This window comes from Athene cunicularia (genome assembly GCF_003259725.1).
Source record: "Athene cunicularia isolate RWA chromosome 10 unlocalized genomic scaffold, athCun1 chr10_part1, whole genome shotgun sequence".
NCBI classification, from domain to species: domain Eukaryota; kingdom Metazoa; phylum Chordata; class Aves; order Strigiformes; family Strigidae; genus Athene; species Athene cunicularia.
Genome location: NW_020799112.1, coordinates 3,953,224 through 3,973,544, shown reverse-complemented (window position 1 = coordinate 3,973,544; position 20,321 = coordinate 3,953,224). Strand labels below are relative to the sequence as shown.

Here is a 20,321-nt window from a genome sequence, read left to right as displayed (position 1 = left end):
AAAAAAAAAAAAAAGAGAGAGATAGAAGTCAGCCTCACTCCCCAACCCTATCCTCCAGAATTAAAGGAATGAAAAACCCAAACAAAAAAAGGACTTAAAAAGTTCCTCAGGAATTACATGTACTAATGGCAAAAGAAGTTGTGATTATCTGCCGGGATCCTGGCAGACACTGAGACAACTAGTTTCAGAGAATAAGGAAAATATATAAACCAAGTTAACGAACACTGTGCAAATCAAAAGTTTTGTTCAGGAATCTAATCTTCAACAGATGTAAAACTTGGCCCTTCCTGTTTCATGACTTTTTGTAAACAAAGGTTCATTTAGCACCATTATTTTATAAGAACCAGCTCTCAATGCAGTTAGATGGCCATAAAGGGTAAACTCAATCACCTGCCAGATCTGTTCTCTTTAGTGCACTTTGCTTGAAGGCTTAATTACCTTTTGGCTCAAAAGATCTTTCTTTAGCTTTTCCAACTCTTCTTGCTGGCTTTGATACTTCAGTTGCAGCTCAGAGACTAGTTTGTTGCCATTACCAGAACACCACTCAGTTGGAGAAGAGTCGCTGCTGTTCCGGTTTTTACTCGATCCAATCATGTCTTTTAACGGGCGCCTTGTTTTGTGTGGAATGCGGCCAAAATCAAATGGAAAAGCTGAACTAGTCAGTCCTGTATAAAACAATTTCTTCTAGTTCAGTTCACTTAGTAAAAAGGCATTTCAAAGCATTCAGATTTCTTTTTAAAAATATGCTCATTAAAATCAGATTTTCAGCAGCATTTAAACAGCCCAATACAATAGTGTTAAACATGCCTCATTTTCCAAGTTGCGTCCTTTGGTGCAAAAAGTATATAGCTCAAATTCTTCTTCCCTCCCAGATAAAAGATTTATCTCATAAATTAATACTTGTGAAATAAGACATGAAAAGAACTTTACAATTCATTACAGAAAATAAGAGGTAATCCTAACAGCAAAGTAAACTTCAAGTAATTAACAGCTCAGAAGTGATCAGAGCAAAAACATCACTGATATCACAACATACTGTTCTTTAAGAGGCATTTAGTGTAAAGTTTCACCTCCATTTATATAACCATGGGAATATTCTTAGAAAGAAAGATGTTTTCTAACAGATTAAATCACTTGAATATCAGCTAAAGTAAAAATGTCTTCACAAGGTTATTCCAGACACTGGTCAAATGTGAGAACCAGTTACAACCCATAGCTGAGCTGTCACTGCATATTCATCCCTGCTTTTTTCCCCCATTTCAGAAGCAAGCCTATATAACATGTATATACATAGTTTATAGAGTCTCAAGGCAATTCTGCTTCAATGGGCAACACTTAAGTGAGTAATCAAAAGCCTCAACATTTTCCTTCATCCTGTAACTTTGCAACTCTAGTGACAAAACTAGAGATGGTAACATGCTCAGGGAATCTGAAACAGTAGATAACAAGGCTTGGTCTTGTATTGTATCTGAATAGCAGGTAACTCCAAAGACATCATAAGGAATTAATTTTTTTAAAAAGAATTTGAGAGCTCTGGATGTGGTTTGTGAAGAAAATATAAGTTTCCATTTATTTCCTGGAAGTAGCCATAACACAGTACACTATACTGAAGAAGGTAAGGCATATGCTCCCCTTCCTTCCTCTCACTTCTACCTTTACTTCCTTCTGCCAGGTGCTTCCTCTTTTCTTCCAGTGCCATCGAGTCCTCCAAGTCTTTTGGGGTTGGGTCTAGCAATTCCCACTCTTCAGTGGTATAAAATATGCTCTTGCGGTTTTCGTTATTTCCTTTTCTCAGAGAGGACATTGAGTTTCTGTGAAAAAGACAGCATGAGAAGTGACAAAGATTTCTCCATTTTGCATACTTTTTACAAAGGGGTTTTCAAGACAACCACTACCGTTGAAACAGTGCAAGCACAGACAAAAATCAATATGAAATAAAAGCTCAAACAAAGCATATCCTACTAAATAGCACCTGCTATCAACAGTGCTATGTGTCAAGAACAAAGAATTATTTCACTTTAACAGAGTATTAATACCTAGGAGAGCACTATGGCCTTTTGCATCATCCTCTGTTTTATCCTTGTTTTGGCAGTGGGGAAAAAAAAAAATTAAGATTTAGAAGCAGCATCTCTTTATTGATCAGCTATTGTAGTTTAGCGTTTTAGAGTAACTGCCAAGCATTAAACAGAACAGCATGCAGTCAAAATGTATGTTACAGTTTCATATTCTGGATTAACATTAAACTTGGGATCATCCAATAGACCTGCTGTAGCAGAATTGCAGATGATGGACTCCTTAGCTGTTTCTTTTTCCAAAGGTGGAACGTTCCCAATTACCTGCAAGAACATTTCAGAGCCAATCTCTACATTCCAGCCAGATAATTCTATAGAAAACCAATAGCAGGATGAGTTTACCCCACCCAGCTTCCCCCACAACCATCATGCAATCAGAAATGTTTAAGTCAACACTTACGTCCACAGGCATTAATGTGCTCAGTATTCTAAAGTCTTTGCTCATCTAGAGGAGATTCTACATCAATCCATATGAATCAGTTTAATATTTTAGGCATAAAGTTGGAAATACATTTAGTATCTCATCATTTTCTACACAGTCTGTGTAAGATAAAACACCCACAAAGATGCTTTCACTTAGTCAACCACATTCTCTCTTCTTACTCTCAAAAACTCTGCTTACTCTTAAGCAGAAAGCAACCCATATTACACCTTCAAGATCATTTGATGATTCAGCCCAGTCTTTCAGCGTCACAACAGATTTAACATCTTATCAATGTGAACTCTAGGCTAATCATTATGCAGTGCAAGATTCCTATAGTCTACTGAACCGATAAATAATCAAGTACAATTAGAAAATAATCCCAAAGGTAATTAATACAACTATTTCAACAACCAATTTGCAAATTTGACAAAGATCGAATTATATTATATATTTAATCTTCTTCCAGAAAGAATCACAATTTCTGCTGGGGGCAAAAAGCCTCATTTTGTTCAGACCTTTCATTCAAATTAAATAGATCAAATTGTGTGATTATTGACATCCTTGGACACCCAAAATTAGTGTCACCTGGCATCTCTACAGCTATTCTGAGTAGCAGTTGATGTCTTACCATACAACCCATTTGTTCTACTCTTGGTCAACTTCAGTATTTAAAACCTGTCTGAACACCATCTTTTAAAGCTTGAAAAAAAATCACAAGGAACAAGAAACCAGATAACTTCTAGAAAAGTTTATTCAAAAACTGCTATTAGGCCCATGAATAATCATAGCTGATACTAGATTTTGTAAAGCTTTTCCATAAGATTGTTAACGCCACTGATGTAGCACTGCTTCATTGCTGTCTATTAGATTAAAAAGTAGTTGAATTTTAAGAGAAGTATTTATTTTCTTAAGCACTGTATGACAAATACAAATGGACAAACAAAATATGCAGGACCTGATCATATGATCTAATGATTCTGTATTTTTAAATATTTTGGGTTTAAGTCTTATTTTATGACTATATAACTTGAGGTTACTATAATTCAGTATATTTCCAGGTCTATATTATGCATAAAGAAGAGATACAAGCAGCTGACAACATAAAGATAAAAAAAAAAAATTCAGGCCTAAATGTCTCTATATGCCAATTAGTACTTTAACAGAGATTTTAAAATGTAAAGCATGTTTTAACTTTAGTTCCTGTAAATATACACGTAGCTTAACTCTAAGATCTCACTTTTTTCCAATTATTTCACCACTGCTACCTAGGATGCAAATGCAGTTATTATAGCAATAGCTTCTATGTCAAACACATCATAAATGTGTCCAGACAGAAGGATAAGTCTTTGATTAAGACACTGTGCTGGGTTTGTGTGTGACAGGAGTTTCTGGGAGTGGGAGAGGGGGCTACAGCAGTGCCCCTGTGAGAAGCTTCTCAAAGCTCCCCCAGCTCCAAGTCAGACCCGGCTCTGGGCTGAGCCAGTCAGGGATGGTGGCCACGGCTCTGTGATAACGTATTTAAGATGGGGAACCTGGGAGGGGGAGCTGGAGTTGGAAGGAGGAGTTGTGAAGGAGACACCTCTGCAAACACTGAGGTCAGTGGAAGAGAGGAGAAGGGGCAGGGGGGTGTGTGCCAGAGCAGAGCCCCCCCTCAGCCCGTGGTGAGAGGGCCGGCTGTGCCCTGCAGCCCGTGGGGGTCACCGGGGCAGCAGATGCCGACCTGCAGCCCGGGGAGGACCCCACGCTGGAGCAGGGGCTGCGCCCAAAGAGAGCTGGGACTCTGTGGGAAGCCCCCGCTGTTGTAGTTCACTGCTGGGAGGGCTGACACACGTGGGAGGGACCCACACTGGAGCAGTTTGGGAAGAGCTGCAGCCTGTGGGAAGGACTCACGCTGGAGAAGTTCATGGAGGACTGTCTGCCCTGGGAGGGACACCACGTGGGAGCAGGGGAAGAGTGTGAGGAGTCCTCCCCCTGAGGAGGAAGGAGCGGGGGGACTGACCACAGCCCCCATTCCCTGCCCCCTGTGCCTCTAGGGTGGGGGAGGTAGAGAAATCAGGAGTAAATCTGAGCCCAGGGAAGAAAGGAGGGGTGGGGGGAAGGTGTTCTTAAGATGTGCTAATGCTCCTCACTGTCCTACTCTGTTAAGTGTTGTTGTTAGTGTTCGAATTAAACTGATGATGCTCTTCCCCTAACAAGCCTGTCTTCTGCCCCTGACCATAATAGGTGAGTCATCCTTCTCTGTCCTTGTCTCCATTCCCAAGCCTTTTGCTGTATTTTCTCCTTCCCATTCCTGAGGGGGAAGAGGTGAACAAGCAGCTGGGTAGTGATCAGCTGGCCTCTGGGCTCAAACCACAAGAGACATCTAACAGGTTCTTAACAAATAACGTGCTCCCAGCAATGCAGAGAAAACTGTCTTAAGTTTTAGAAGCATGTTGATTCAAACTCTAAGATTTGGGTTAAAACTCGTCACAATCCAGTAAGGTAACAGATAGCGTGCATATATTCCAAAGGTGATCAGATCTCAGCCCTGCTCCAAATTGCATAGAATTGCTGGAGAGAGGGGAAAACAATCAACTACAACAGTACTGCTGTTTGCACACGTTTACGTTAATAAAGTTTATACCATTTTAGTGGGGCCTTTTTCGCCACCAGCTTTTATAGTCACACTACTATGTAATTTTTGCTTTCTAAAATTAATAATTAGTATTGCTGTTATGAAAATATTAACAAACTTGCCCTGGTTCCACTCAAGAGGTCCAATACAACTAACCAGACCTTCTTGTGATACACACTCAAAGAATGCTGTTCACCCCAGTAACAAGAGATTGTCTGTCAATCAAGAAGGAATAAATGAGATTGCACATATTAAAATACAAGACTTACATGACCATTTAATGCTTTTTCACAGGGGTTCCGTTCACAATGGTTTCAGCATGAATGGAAGCTGGGTGAGGAGACAGGTTGTCAACTAAAGGACCCCTGCACCATTACTGAATGGTTCTGCATATTAATTGAGCATCATTCATTGCAGGATTGAATTAGCAAAAGATACGGGGAGCAGACGCATGTAATAATGATCAACATTCACATTTAAGCAAAATTAATACAGATCAAGATTATACATGCCTCACCCCTCTTTGGAGCAGTTGAGGATAGACATTAGAAGGAAAATCCACTTGTCCCTAACAAAACCTATCCTGAAGAAAATTCACCTTTCTTGGGAAAACTGCTATAGACTCAAGTCTCAGTGCAAATTTATCTTACTCGATACAGGAACTTAAGTGCTCATGACCTGATACCTCAAAACAGGCAGGAGCAATGCTAACCCATAGCTTTTATAACATGTCACTGCAAGGCCTGTGATACAAGGACATGATCACCTGCTTTGCAACTTATTTACTTATAGCAACTTACAATGTTTTCTGAATATTGCTTAATAATCCTGCTTGCTCTGACTGTTCTGTGGAAGCTTACCAAAAGCTACTGCTACTGTGTTCATCAAAACAAAGCAGTTTTCTGTAGAAACTTAACAAGAATTACTATGTTCAGCACAAATGTTTCTTGTCCTTGGAAAGTAGATGTGTTCCAGCAAGTTCAGGGATAGATAGCCATATATGGGTGGTAGAAATTAACAGACTGGTGCTTTTAGATAAGATAGAGGTGGTAAACCAGTGGGAACCACTCTTATTCAAGAAATTGGCTAAAATAATCTGCACATGCTCTGAGGAAGGGTACAAAGTGAAAAAGACTGTGAGCCTTCCTCCAAAAGATCCCCAAAGATGATTACCACGAGGCAATGCACGGGCACAAAGATAACAAGCTGCTGACACCAGCCTTCTGAACTAACTCAGCCTCACTTATGCACATGTATATTTGTATTAAGTAATCCAATTAATGGGTATATCCACACTCTAAGTTTTTGGTAAAATGTGCTGTTGGTACGCAAGCTTTGTGGAGAAATCCCCTTGCACCCCAGCGCTGGAGTAAACATTCCTGCTTTATAACTCTGAGTTGTAGAGTCTGTTTTTCACAAGTCACCTGTGCTAATGTGAATAAACACGTCTGGGGTTCTAGCATATTACCACGCAGCTAATATAACTTCTGACAAGGTTGTCAGACTGTTATCCCAGCGATAGAATACATGGCCAGAGATAGTACACAACTGTACACCTCACACTTCAGATTTTAGCTGCTGGCTCAGTAAATCCTCTGCAAAATGGCTTTTCAAAAGCTCAGAAGAGGATGTTTGAACATAACAAGCAATCCTGACAAAGACACCATTTCCCACCGGTATCAGCTTGTAGATGGGAATACCTGCTTTAAAATTCAGAGCACATGGGGGCACTAGAGCACTCCATATAAAAAAACCCCACAGAATATAAAAAAAATGCTTGTAGATACAATAGATGTTATCTTCCCAGGAATGTTTTCAGACAAATGAACCACTGCAGCTGCGTATCTCCAGAAAGAGTGGATTGGGGAAGAGCAGCATTCAGCCTGAAAGAGCTTCAGTGTGAAACCTCCTTACATGTTTATTCCCAGAGGTCTACAAGGAGTCCAAGACATCAGGATCACATCTATATGGAGAAAGGCCAACTCTTAAATACTGTGCTACAATATCTGCTGGGACACTGCCACTAAGAAACATTTTCCTCCAACCACAAGTACTTCCCAACCCACAACTTCACTGCTGCCTTTCTGCTCCAAGAAACATTAACACACACCAGCCAGGCAACACTGAGCAGCCTACCCTGACACTGTCCTTCTACCTAGACTTTCTCAAAGCCTATCATCTGCGATTCAGAAAATTGCAAAGCCTATCATCTGCAATTCAGAAAAAAAAGTTTTAAAAAGCCAGAAACGCTTGTTTCAAGTATCCAGGAATTCACCTAACAGAAATTGCTTCATGTTATTTTCCTTCTATTATGACCAAATTTAAGTTCTACCAAAGCAAAGTGGCTACACAAACCCAAGAAGCCATACAATATTAACAGTTTAAACAGGACATGTAGTAACAGGATTTACATCTTTCTTAATCCAGCCATAAGCCACCTTTTCTAGAACTTAAATGACGGACTTCACAGTAGTCAAAAAACCACAAGAACACACAACAACAAAAAACCCAAACCAACAACACTTTGTAGCCTCTCAGATCTCTGTTCTTAACAGAAAAACTTCAAAACTAATCTTTTTAACTTAACACTTCTGATGAAAACGAACATTTTACTCACAGCTCAAGAGGGATGTGGTCTAGTTAACCAAAGCTACAGCTCTGCAATAGCCCTAACATCCTTTGTGTAGAAGCAGAAGATCCATCTTATGTGGGCGAAGCAAAATGTAAAAACATTTAGAAAGAAACCCTAATAGGACAGCTGAAAACCAGTAAGCCTGCTTTCCTTAAAGCAATTAATACAGGGTAAACTCATTAAGAGTGAGGGGATAAGATGTGGTTTTGCTGTTGTTCAGAAGGGGTTTGCCACATTTTTGCTCAGAAATTCAAATTACATCAATTCCAAATTTGTGCCATGTGCTTTATTTTTTTAAGAAGAAAATGAAGAACAATGATTATGTTTTGATTTTCAACACTAAAAATACTTCATTAGCACTAAATACTATGACTACTACAATGCTGGCAATTAGCAGCTCCATTACACAATGAAGGACAAAAACAGTACTAGCTGAGAATAGAACTGCCGGCTCCCTGTTTGGATTCAGAGAGCAAAGCCATCCCTGCAAGTGCTTTACCACACACTTCAATCTTCCTTTCAAGTATCAGTAATGCTACACAATGATGTTCAGCTATGCAGTTCAAACAACGAAGCAGAATAAACAGTTTACTTGAGGATATACAGTCCAATGTACTGACCCACCCCATCACCCGCAGTTGTTCTAAAAAAGCTCTATCACATACATACATCTTTCAGTAGGAAACAGTCTCTGCCAGCAACTGTCAATCTCATGATAGCGCTTTCTCCCATGTTCCCAACTTACTTGATTTCAGTACTCCATTGTTTAAGTGAGAAATTGATGGCACTTGGTTGGACTGGTGCAGGTTGGGAAGCTGCTTGTTCCCCCACCAGGTCTGTAGGAGAGGTCTCCACAGCTAGAATATTTCTAGCTCTCTCTGCTGAAGCATTTTGACTTAGGATACTCAAATCTATGTTAAAAAAAAAAAAAAAAAAAAAAAAAGGAGAGAGGAAAAAGAAAACCAGGCAAAACTTTCAGTAAGTAAACGAATAGTGGCTATATAAAGTCATATACTACTAAGTCTGCTAGTAATGTAGTTAGGGTTTTATTTTAAATTGCAACATAACTTTATGAAACAGTCTGTTCAAATGAACTTTAAAAATAGCAAAGTGTTTTCCTCAGTGAGCTCTCACCCCAGCCACACACTTCTGACAACATAATGTGTTTGGTGCTTACAAAACATTATTTCACAAGTAACTTACAATCTCAGCCAAAACAGATTAATCTATCTTAAGCAGCTATAAAGCCATAAAAATTAAGATGGATTAATTTTATCAATCCACAAACCGCCCCTGTAAAACAAGCTCAGTTCTATCAGAACTCCTAAGTCAGGAACAGTGTGACAAAAATACTGACACACAGCTTTCAGGGTGTGCTTCATCCTAAAAGTTACTCACCCTAGAAGTGACACTGCTGCTGCAAATCAATGAGCTTTACAGACTTGAGCCAGCTCTGTGCAAATCCAGCCTGGGCATTTCCAGAGCCAAGACTATTAACATGGGCACTTCAGGCACAGCAGAGACCTGACCAGATCAGCAAGGATTTACTAGCTCTGGTTAAGCTGAATGCAGCTATACCTACATTCATCCAGCCAAACTCTCCTGTGCACTTCAACAAGTCAACAGATGAGGCACAGAGCCATGCAGACATGCAGCTCAGGCCCAGCACTGCACACATGCCAGCAAACTCATGCAGGCTCCGAATGGCTCCACAGGAATCAGCCAAGAACTGGTGCTGGCCCTGAGCCAGAGCTAATAAAGTCCAGAGGATCCAAGCTGATCCAACAGCTAGCCAGGTCTCCAACACGTACTGTAGGATCTGTAGTATACTATACATGTTACCTCAGTGTTTCCATTATCCTGGATAGCTTGCTTTCTCCCTCACCCCTCCTCCAACCGGCAGAGAGAATAGGAAATACAGAGTATGGAATACACTATGAATAGCAAAAGCATAGAGTGGTTTATGGCCTTCTACAAACCCTCTGAACAGGCAAATTAAAAACAAGCTCAAATGTAATCTTCAGGTTCTTCTCCTTATCATTCACAAAGTACTGAAGTAGATTAAAAAGTTTTGAGAACAGTCTCAGATTTGATTCAACAGTTATATCAGAAAACACACTGGACAGGCTTCTGACTTAAATGATTCTCTGCTGAAAGGGAAACCCCTGGAAAATCTCAATACCCTGTTTTATCCCTGGTGAGCCTTCCAGTCTTTGGTCTTGCTGCTAGTGCCAAGTAATTGTTAGAACATCTTTAAGCAAGCTGTACCCTCCAATTACTCAGACAGTTTTATTTAGTCCATATCGAAGATTAGAAGCAGAAAGACAGAACATTTTGTGATAAAAATATCAAATATACACTACAAATCTCAAACCCGTGAAAAATGTTACCTGAACCATAAGTATATGGTGTCATCTTTCAAATACAGGTAAAATTACACTGCTTTGACTTATTTTATGAACAGTGCTGATAGAAACTTCTTCAGTGCCTTATTGACCAAACTAAATTCCAAATTCTTTTGGAACTTGTCTGTTTGAGCTGAACAAAATTCAATTAATATAAATGAAACTAACATTTGATCATATTCACTGTGTAAAAAAAGGGGAAGATAATACAATAGTTTCAACTGAAAAAACCAGCCACCCCACCCCCCAAAAAAACCCACACCAAAACTTAGGGGCACTCAAAACCAGGCTGGAATACTAACATTCCGCTTTCATACTTACAGCCTGTTTCATCTTTTACATGTATGATTTAACAAGACTATAAAATCTCTTTGTAGTATGGGATGAGTAAATAAATTGCTCAAGAGCTGAATTTCTAATAAGTGCATTTCCTCTAACAGACATGCTAATAAGTCTGGCTGAATCTTCTGACCTCCTGAGGTTGTTCATTGTACACGATCCCCTGCTTACGCCAGCCAGCTGGTTCATTAGGGGTATGAACTACACAACAGATAGAGCACAACAACATAATGTGGTTGCTAATGCAGTCACCACAAAAAAAAAAATAATCTTGGTTTTAAACTTATTTCAAAACACAACAAACTTATAAAATACATACCATTTTTTATTAGTGCAAATTAAGAGTTGAGGAATAACAAAACTGAGAACTGAAATTATAAAAACTACATTAACATCCAATCAATTCTGAGGAAAAAAACCCATATCCTATGAAGAAATCATTTATTTGACTTCCATGGTTCTAAGACAGCTCCATGACAAATCCTACAGAAACATTTTTGTAACATTAGCTTTCCCACTGGCCACTCTGAAAAATATTTTAAAGTATTTTTCACTACCTTGACTATTCTTAAAAACTTGTAAAACTTAATCCATAAAGCATTACCTTAGCTGCACCAATGTTCCAGTTAGTCCAAAAAACAGGCAAGGCTACAGTGAGCAATTTTGTTTCTGGACTGAAGACAGACTAATTCCCCATTTAAAACAATACTGATAGCATCTGTACTCAAGTACAAATGCCATCACTCAAGTCCAGATGCTAGTACACAAGTACTAGCAAAACAAAACAATTTCTATGTTCAAGCATAAATCACATCAACAAATGCACATTCAATTTTTAAAAACAACAGCAAAAAAACCCACCACAAGACACATATCTCAATCATCAACATGGAATCAGAGCCTTAAAGAGTCCTGCAACTCTATAGGAATACTTTTGAAGTACTTGTTTAAAATGAAGAAACATTCACCAACCATTCAGGCTCTTCGCACTTTCACAAAAGAAATCCCTACCTAAAACACTTCAGTTGATGATAAAGTCACCACTGTGACCTGTCCTCAAAAATTAAATACTCTAGATGCCGTTTCAAATTACAAATAATACAGTTTAACTGTAGGCTGTCCTGAAGGTAATGGATCTATTCAGCCCATACATTTTATCTTGACATTCCTTGCACTGGATTGAATTTTATTTTTTTTAAATTAAAAAAACCCACACACACAAATTGGTTTGGCTTCCAGAAAACCTCCAACAATTTACAGAAAGGAAAATACCAGATCAGTGATCTAAAGTGACTGTGTTACAACTGCTAGATGTGATGCAAACCAGGAGCAAGGGAACAGTACCTACACAGACTGCAGTGACAGCAGGTTAATTTCACATTATACCTAAGCTCTGAGGGAAGCAGCACAAACAAGAAAGAACAGAAACCTGAGGCCAAGTTACATATTATAGTTGATTTGATACAACAGTCTGCTGACAAAAGAGGGCAGTCCTGCCTACTCCTTTAGTCTGCCTTCCTGTATATAGTCATTATGCCTTGTTCCCTCCTTTCCATGAGCTCTGGAAGTCACCTGATTCCACAGTAAATATATTCCACTCATTAATTTAGCAGGAAAAAAAGAAACCCCTTCCTTTTTGGCTAACTGTTGAACTCAACCAACTCAGCACAGGGTCAAACACACACCACAAAAAAAGGGAAACTACACAGCGGAGAATGAGAGACTGAAGGTAGAAAGGCCAAGGTTTACAAAAGCAAAAGCCTGTTAGCCTTTCCAACACCTGCAAGCTGTTAGATCTTTGCACACCAATACATATGTTCTTGCAGCATACAGTTTGACAAGCTGCTAACCAGACTGTCTGCTGCCAGAAAGGTGGTCTCTTTGCATTCCCAGCAATTCTCTTGGGTTAATCCTGGCACTCCATCTGTCCTTACAGTGAAGCACTTCAGGAAGCTACCCTGGCCAAAAACTAACCTGGAGAGAAAGATGTTTCCTGCTAATTGCACTCCCTGCACTAGTGTAAGGAAGGGCAAGACCAGCACCAGGGCTAGATCAAGGGAGAGCTGGGCATTTAAGTTGTGACTAGCTGTTAGACTGGTGTAGCTGAAACATCAAGCTGAGCCCCTACAAAAACATGTACTCTCAAGCCAGCTGTGGCTGAGCAAGCAGCCAGACTGCTCTCAAATGAAAGCAGTAAACTGGGTTAGAGGACAATACTGCAGCATGGGATCTGAACTGGGGGAAGGGAGAGAAGGGTGGGGAAGATGACAGCTTAATATTTCTGGGTTTACAGTATGAGCAAATTGAAATCAACAAAATATAAAATCTGTTGATGAAACATGTCTGACTTCAATACTCTGTTTAAACCCAAGAGAGCTTTACTAACACATCTAACTTGGCTCAGAACAGGATTTCGCTCAGTCTTATTAATGGATAACAGAAATCAACATGGAATCCATCTCTGTAATAATTCAGGAATACAACAATTCCGAAGTGCTTGAGTAATGTAGTCAAAAATGCAGAATAACTTTGTATGATACACTGATACATTTTTATAATTCTGACGCTAGCCTAAAATTACATTTTGCTTGGCTGAAGGTATTAAGGAGACTGAATTTCACTTACTCAGTATCAGTGCAAACTGTCTTCCAGTTTTAAAAGGCAGGAAATTTTTATCCCAGTCAGATGGATCCACCACACCATACTTTTCCAGGAGCAAAGTATGGTCATTCAGAAGGCATAATATACATGCTCCCATTGAAAACTGGAGTTTACATCTCCAGATACTTAACACACTAAGCTTTTAAGCTACTGTGACCACTAAAAGACAACTTACCTAACTTAAATTGTACTTTGCCACTTAATGAAACCTAGTCACAGGACTACTCCATTTTGCTTAATTTCTAAAAGTCTGCTTTTAAAGGAAATCAAAAGGCTTTGTAAGAAATATAAAAATCACACATAAAATTACATTTATGCCAAGTAATTTTAGCATCATCAACATATGCAAAGTTTACATCGAATTACTTGATAAGAATATGTGACAAAAAACTTCCTAAAACTGTTCCCTATCCTAGTGCTATGCCTTGTACTGATTAACTGACACTGAACAAAACCAGTGTTTTTCTCAAATTTTCAACCTACCAGGGTTGTCTTTGGCAACAAGACCTTTGGAAAAGTCACTTGGTGTAGGGGAAGTTCGGCTGTCCCTTTTTGCAGCATCAAGGTTGTTACAATATTCCCATCTCTTCTGTTGAAGTTCCTGAAGCCAGTATGTCATATCCTGACGAGTTGCAGCCTACAACACAGAGAACCAGAGCACTGATGAGATCACTGTGTGTCTTTGGTATATGAATACAGCAATTCCAAGTGCAATAAAAAAACCCAACACAGCAACGTATCACCACCCAAAACCAGTATGATTTAAAAGAAATAACCATCAACACAGTAGATATACCTTATGCACACATATACATCCCTGACTTCCATGCCAGATCCATCTTCCATTAGAAGTAGTCACATGCTTTCTTTTTTCTCCAGTTCTACACGCAAACATTAGAAAATGCAGAAGCAGCGTCCTATATTTTACACACAAAGTGCTGTTTAAATATATAACTACAAATCTGCATTATTAAAAAAAGGTCCCATACACACTCAGGAAGATTCTCATTTTCTCTTTTTTAACTCATGTTGTAACCAGCAGAATCCACAAATTAGTAATGCATTGTAATGTTTCCTACTTTAAAGACTAAGCCTAAACTGATGATCCCATGGCCTAACTTCTATAGAAAGGTCCTATTTAAACAAGAAAAACCCCAACATGAGTATTATTCTACAAGCCTACAGTCATTAACACGAACAGGTAATAAGCATGCAAGAATTCAAACACATGTTTAAGCTTCAGTAAGAATCACAGCTATAAGAATCATTTCAAAGTGTGTCAAATGACAATCTACAAGTATCAACAAGAGACTAAGTGACCGTAAATCACACTGCAGGCGCTCATTTGGAAAAGTTATTTTTATTCCAACACACATCCTCAGACACCAATCTAGAACAAGCACTTGACATGAGTAACATGGTGTGTTCAGGAACAAAAAGTTAACACTCACCTAGCCCTTTGGCTTGTAAGCAGAGTGCTTACCTTTCAGCCAGTCTTCTCCTACCATCACCCAAAGTGCTTGGTGGCATTATCAATGAAAATCCCTCATTACTTGCACAAATTACTGTGTTTACTTTAAAAAAAAACTTAATTTCAAATAGCTTCTTGTTCTGTTTATCACAACTGAAGAGGGTACCTATGAAGGACACAAGTGCAAAGGAACAAAGAGCAACAAACACCAGATTTCCTTACAAAGAAGTACAGCAACTGCATAAGCAATACGGCAAACAAAAACTGATGCTTCCCCAGGGTGCTCCCTCTGGCTCAGCAATCTGCCATCTTAGTATTTAGCAATCATAGAGATAAATTTTTATTTTATGATTTGGCTTTCTGTAACCATATGAGCTTTAACATCCACAATATCACAAGGCAAATGGCTCGCTGTGCAAAGAAGTTCATTAGAAAACAGACAGCTATTCCTCCAACTGCTGCTCCAGTTCCCCTCTATACCATATACATGATTAGACCTAAGATATGTAAATCAAGTAAACATTCATAAATCAAATAAAGTAGTGAAATAAACCAAATAGCAATACAAGACAACACTGCAGGTTCACTTTGTTTGTAAGCAAGATATTTCTAATCTGAAATGGAAATTAGTTTCATATATTTATTCTTGCTTGCTAACAGGAAATTGGAGGAAAACACTTCCCTCAGAGACAAGGAAAAGAGTACTTAAGAAGTGTCTATGAAGTTTCTCAGAAAGGGTCACAGAACGGGACACCAGGAAGCATCAATCCACACAGCCATCACTGGCAGGTCTGGAAAGACCACAGCAGCAGGTTTTAAGTCTACAGACTCCGGTCACTTTTTGCAAAGACTAAACGTCTCCCCTTCTATTTCTACCACAAAAGTATTTCCTTTGGAGTTTTATCCAGTGGCAAGTCTTAATTTCTGGTGAATCTGAAAGCCTATATTCCCTTTCAACAGACTTACACCAGGCCTTGTAAAGCAATGTTTTACTGTACTCCAGTAGAAAACCACCAAGAATTCAGAGCTTCCACTAGCACAAGCTATAGTACTTCAGTGGTTCTCTCTGCTACCACAACATAGCTCATGAGGCAATTCACCCGGAGTCCATCTAAGGTATACCTACAATTAACTTCTGCCCATGACTAGTTCAACTTAATGAGCCTTTTTCACAATCTGTCCCATTATCCTCTCCCCAACAGCCTTTAGAAAACCATTAATTGATTTTATTGGAGTTGCTCCTTGTTGTGGCTTTCAAATTCCCAACTGCATTTGTTCTCTGCTGAGCAGCACATCGGCATCCTCAGTTTACAAGTGATGTCATTGTCACACTGAGTCAGCTAGCAGTTATGGTCCTTTATTGTAAAACAGGATAGTAAAGCACTACAAGTTCTTCACTCCCCCATCTTAAGTAACTTTCTAAAGAATTACTCGGTACCCTGCTGCTGCACCCTGACTGTTACTTTGTCTTCCTTCTTTCACATACATGGTCTTCCTTCTCTTATGTACTTTTCTACTCTCATTGAACAGTTTTTGCTGAGTCTATAAGTATCTTAATTGTTTGCTTTACAAGTAGAAGAGTATCCTGAGAATCTCTGTTAAGAATTTGTTTAAACAAAATTAGTCTTTGAAGCTTGTTGTTTGAAATGGGACTTTTTTTCTTTAAACCACACTTAGAATATTTTGTCTCTCTCTCCCCCCACTACTAAATAAAAGAAATTTGCAAACATTTTTTTTAATTCACTTTACCAGTCAAGAGAAAGGAACACTTCCACACTTGCGCCATTTCTCATGACTTCTCTGAGTATGTGGCTACCACCCGCCAGGAGAGACAAAACGTTTAATGAGGTGCAGCATTGATCATATCTCACAAAAAAATCCTTATCTGTACTGAACTTTTGCATGGCTCTGCAGTAAGAACAAACCTTAGCTAATCACATTTTAATGGAGACATTTCTATGAGAAGAAAAACTACCATAAATGTAATCTGAACCAGTGCAAGGAGGAATTACTATTGCAAATTCACAGGCAATAGTAGCAACAAAAGCCACTGTAAGAGAGGAGACATACAGTCCCATGTATTTTTCCACATAAATGATGGAAAATTATTATCATTTACTTAAAACCATTCCTCTATACTCTCCCAGTGAAGATGCTGCAGGAACTGCCTCCTTGCAATGCAGACATGACACAAACAGAAAAATTATTTGGGGAAAACAACTCCCCAGTGGCATCCTCCACCTGGACCCACTGGTGGATTATAAATGCCAATATTCAACACTTCCAGGAAGAGTCCAAAGAAATTCAACAAGCAGACATGCTATTTTGAGGAAATTCATTAAATCTTTATTAGGATTTACTAATCCTGCTATGCTCAAGCAGCAAATTTGGAGTCAGGTGGCTTTTTTTGGAGGGCAGCCCAATTTTTAATTGAAGCATTGCAACCACTAATCAGGAAAGTAAAAAAAAAAAAAAAAAAAAAAAATTTACTGCTCATCTACTTTCTAAGCTGATGTTGGGTTTGGGTCCTAAGGCAATACTATTTAAGCTCGAGCACTCCATTATTAATCACTGCCACATCCTTAAAGATTATTAACAAATTAGAATAAAAGCTCCAACATAATTCTGACTTCAGGAAGTTTGGTGTCCAATACTTTCAAGGATCTGAGCTCCAAAACCTGCAGTGTCTGGAATGCTTACTAGTTGGCCAATAACCCAGAAATTTTTCTTCTTTAAGAAGTCCGTGCAATTTCTGTTGCCCTCCACTTCCAATTCACTACTGTTCACAAAGAAGTTATCCACACGTAAGAGACTAGACACACACTCTATCATCACTGGCCAGTGTTTCTTTGTTTCAAAAGCAAGTGAACTGTGCTATTATCCAAACAAGAGACTGCTTTAAAAATAAATGAGAACTGACCCCTTTGTCCATTTATATACATATATATCCATAATACTAATTCTTTTCTCCATTACTGACAGAACTCACTGTGCAAACACAGGCAAATATTCACTTGACTATATTAATCAGCATTCTGTGTTACAGCAAGTATTTGTAGGATCAGGGCCTTTCCCTGAAATTATTCTCCAACATCATCTATTCATAATTCATGAAGAACACATTTTTCTCTGCTTCTTTACCTAAAGTGATGGTACCTGTTATGTTTTAAATGGAAAAAGGTTTTTTACACACACTTAGCTTCTTCTAACATACTTTAACTGTTGGAAATATACAGAAAAGCTACAATCATGCAAGCGTCAGGTTGGTTATCTACATATCTAAACTATGGATAATTTCCCTTATTTGCTGTAATGCTAAAGTATATTTTTCCTGAAATTGTCATTGAACTAAGGAACAAACCCCAAGTATCATACAGTCCTCATCTTCCATTAAACGACAAAGAATGAGTAATCCAGATGATGAAATCGTTACATTTATAAAAAAATGAGGCATTATGAAGAAATAATGCATTCCTCAACAGCACCATCGTTTCAATCTGGAATTCCAGCTGCATACTTCTTCTTGCTCTTCTCAACTTATAATACTGAATGGGAAAGACCAGATCATGAGATCTGGAAATTTTGAACAAGCAACAAATTGAGGAAAACAAGGCATGTGAGTTAGAGGCTGAAGGCTACATTTGACTTGACTTTATTCCTCGTGCTCTGTGTGTAATGTTTTCTTGATAGATTAAATCACATTTGTTTTCAGAAAGGTCTGGATTGGCCAGTGTGAAGGGTTTTTGGGGTTTTTGTTTTTTTAATTTAACATCTTGAGTTCATTCTTAATTCCATGTCTACTTAATTTAGCTGGAAGTTGTTTTTAAAGGCCTTAAAGAACTATCATGTTGGTTAGAAGAAAACTAATTCCAGCTGCAAAGGCCTTATCCCTTGGTGAATCACACAGCCACAAAAAGGACAGCTGGTCCTACAATATCTCTCAAGATTTTCATTAATTCTTTATTTATTATATAAACACCTATAATGCAATAGCATTTTTATGGACAATTACTTGGCCACTTCAGAGCATCATAACAATGATAGGGACAATTTTTTTTCCTACTAATTACAGAAATGACCTTGACTTCCTTAACTGTCACCTTTTCTCAGCCTCTGTAAGGGAAACATGAAGAGAGTGTCAATCCATGCAGGTTCTTTCCTAGAGATTACAGGAAAAAATGAATACAAAAAGAATGGGCAAAGCAATAACATCACAGACTAAGAGATACCAAGAAAAACATGAAAAAGCTAACTCCCCATTTCTTATGTTTGTGCGTTGGTGTTGAGTGTGATTTGTGTCTTTATAACTGTAAAAGACACCCAAGGCTGCTACCTGAGCACAGTTTGACAGACTAGTTACTTGTTACACAGGTGGCATATACTATTTCCAACTATAATCCTAACAAGAAACGACATGTTTCTCAACAAAGGCCCTTCTATTCAAAAAGAATCCTCAAAAAAAGTGCATTATGTACTTTCCTGGAGATTTCCACATAAAAATCACTAGATACTGATTAAACAAAGAAAAGCCCTCAAACTATGAAAAAAAAAAATAAAATCAAAGCTTACACCAAGTCTGTGGTTTTAACTTCTGTAACATAAACACTCAGGCTACAAAGGCAGATTCATGTGAAAGAAATAAGAACTTTGGTTATGGCTATACGAAAAAAAGGATAGTTTTAACACGACTGTATGTAAATCTGGTTGACTACACTGCTTTTCCTTAATCAAATACAGTTAAAATTATGTTAGTTTTCTAGTTAAGTTTCTAGTCTAGTTTGCTTATTCTTTACTACATTATATTTATCAAAACAGAATACTGACAAGCTTTACACAATCATGCTCTACAACCTCCGTGGAGGTTTGAGCAATGGTGTTAAATACTGTTAAGTGTATAAGAAAGATCTTTTCCAATATTCAATAGGCAGTTCTGTTGGTTTACTTTATGGATTGTACCCTAATATTAAGGATCTTTCTCAAAAAGAACACAGTTCACTTGAAAACTCACACTGAATGCACAAGAAGTACATTACTTAATAGCAATCAAAAATAACGGTCTCAGGACAATTTATTTCTTTATTGAGTGGCAATGGTTTCCTTCGGGTTTTTTTTCCCCAGGCATGACAATAAAGGGAAGATATGTGAACCAATCCTAACATTCACCTCTCGCCCTACGAAAATCTGAGTCCTTGCAAAGACAATGTGATAAGCAGCCTCTGCTACTATCCGGAGACAATTCTTCCTCCTCCTCCTCTTCCTTCCTCCCCAAGCAGTCCAGATGAAGACTTCTGCCACACATCATCTTTTCACAACAAACGCTCCCGAAAGCGAAAACCAACCATTCCCTCTCAACTTCCAAAACCACAACCCACTCGATTTCCTTGGAAATCTTTTTCCTACTCAGCCTTTTCCACAGAACCCGCTCGACCAAGGCAGGCAGCCCACCCTGCTCCCACAGGATCGGGCTGACCGGGAGCGTTTTCTTTCCCTTCAGAAGAACACTTTAAAAACAAAATCACTAAGAAAAAACAAAACAAAACAAAAAACTAACACAAGAGCCAGCCCGACACTGCCGACCTACCCTGCGTTTGCGAAATATTACTTCTCGTCTTCCGAAGAGGACACACGAACGGCCGCGGAGGCGCGGCCAGGGCTGCCCGAGCCCGAGGGGGAGCGGTGCCCCGGCGCTGAGGGGACGGGGAC

The 20,321-nt window shown here is 38.8% G+C and overlaps 1 protein-coding gene across 5 annotated transcripts in view; it reads right to left on the bottom strand.

The window, feature by feature from the left end:
- TBC1D2B (TBC1 domain family member 2B) overlaps positions 1-20,246 on the bottom strand; it is a 49,067-nt gene extending 28,821 nt beyond the window's left edge. For 3 of the 5 annotated variants that reach the window (XM_026855890.1, XM_026855886.1, XM_026855889.1), the window contains exons 1-4: positions 13,631-13,792; positions 8,488-8,653; positions 1,654-1,811; positions 439-665 (exon numbers count right to left, since the gene is read on the bottom strand). In XM_026855890.1, the coding sequence (XP_026711691.1) occupies positions 439-665; positions 1,654-1,811; positions 8,488-8,653; positions 13,631-13,766 (687 nt within the window). In that variant the 5' untranslated portion in view covers positions 13,767-13,792. Of the gene's footprint in view, positions 1-438; positions 666-1,653; positions 1,812-8,487; positions 8,654-13,630; positions 13,793-19,990; positions 20,009-20,199 lie in introns of those variants that run through there. The other 2 variants (XM_026855887.1, XM_026855888.1) reach the window with 2 other exon arrangements.
- Positions 20,247-20,321: the final 75 nt, after the last annotated feature.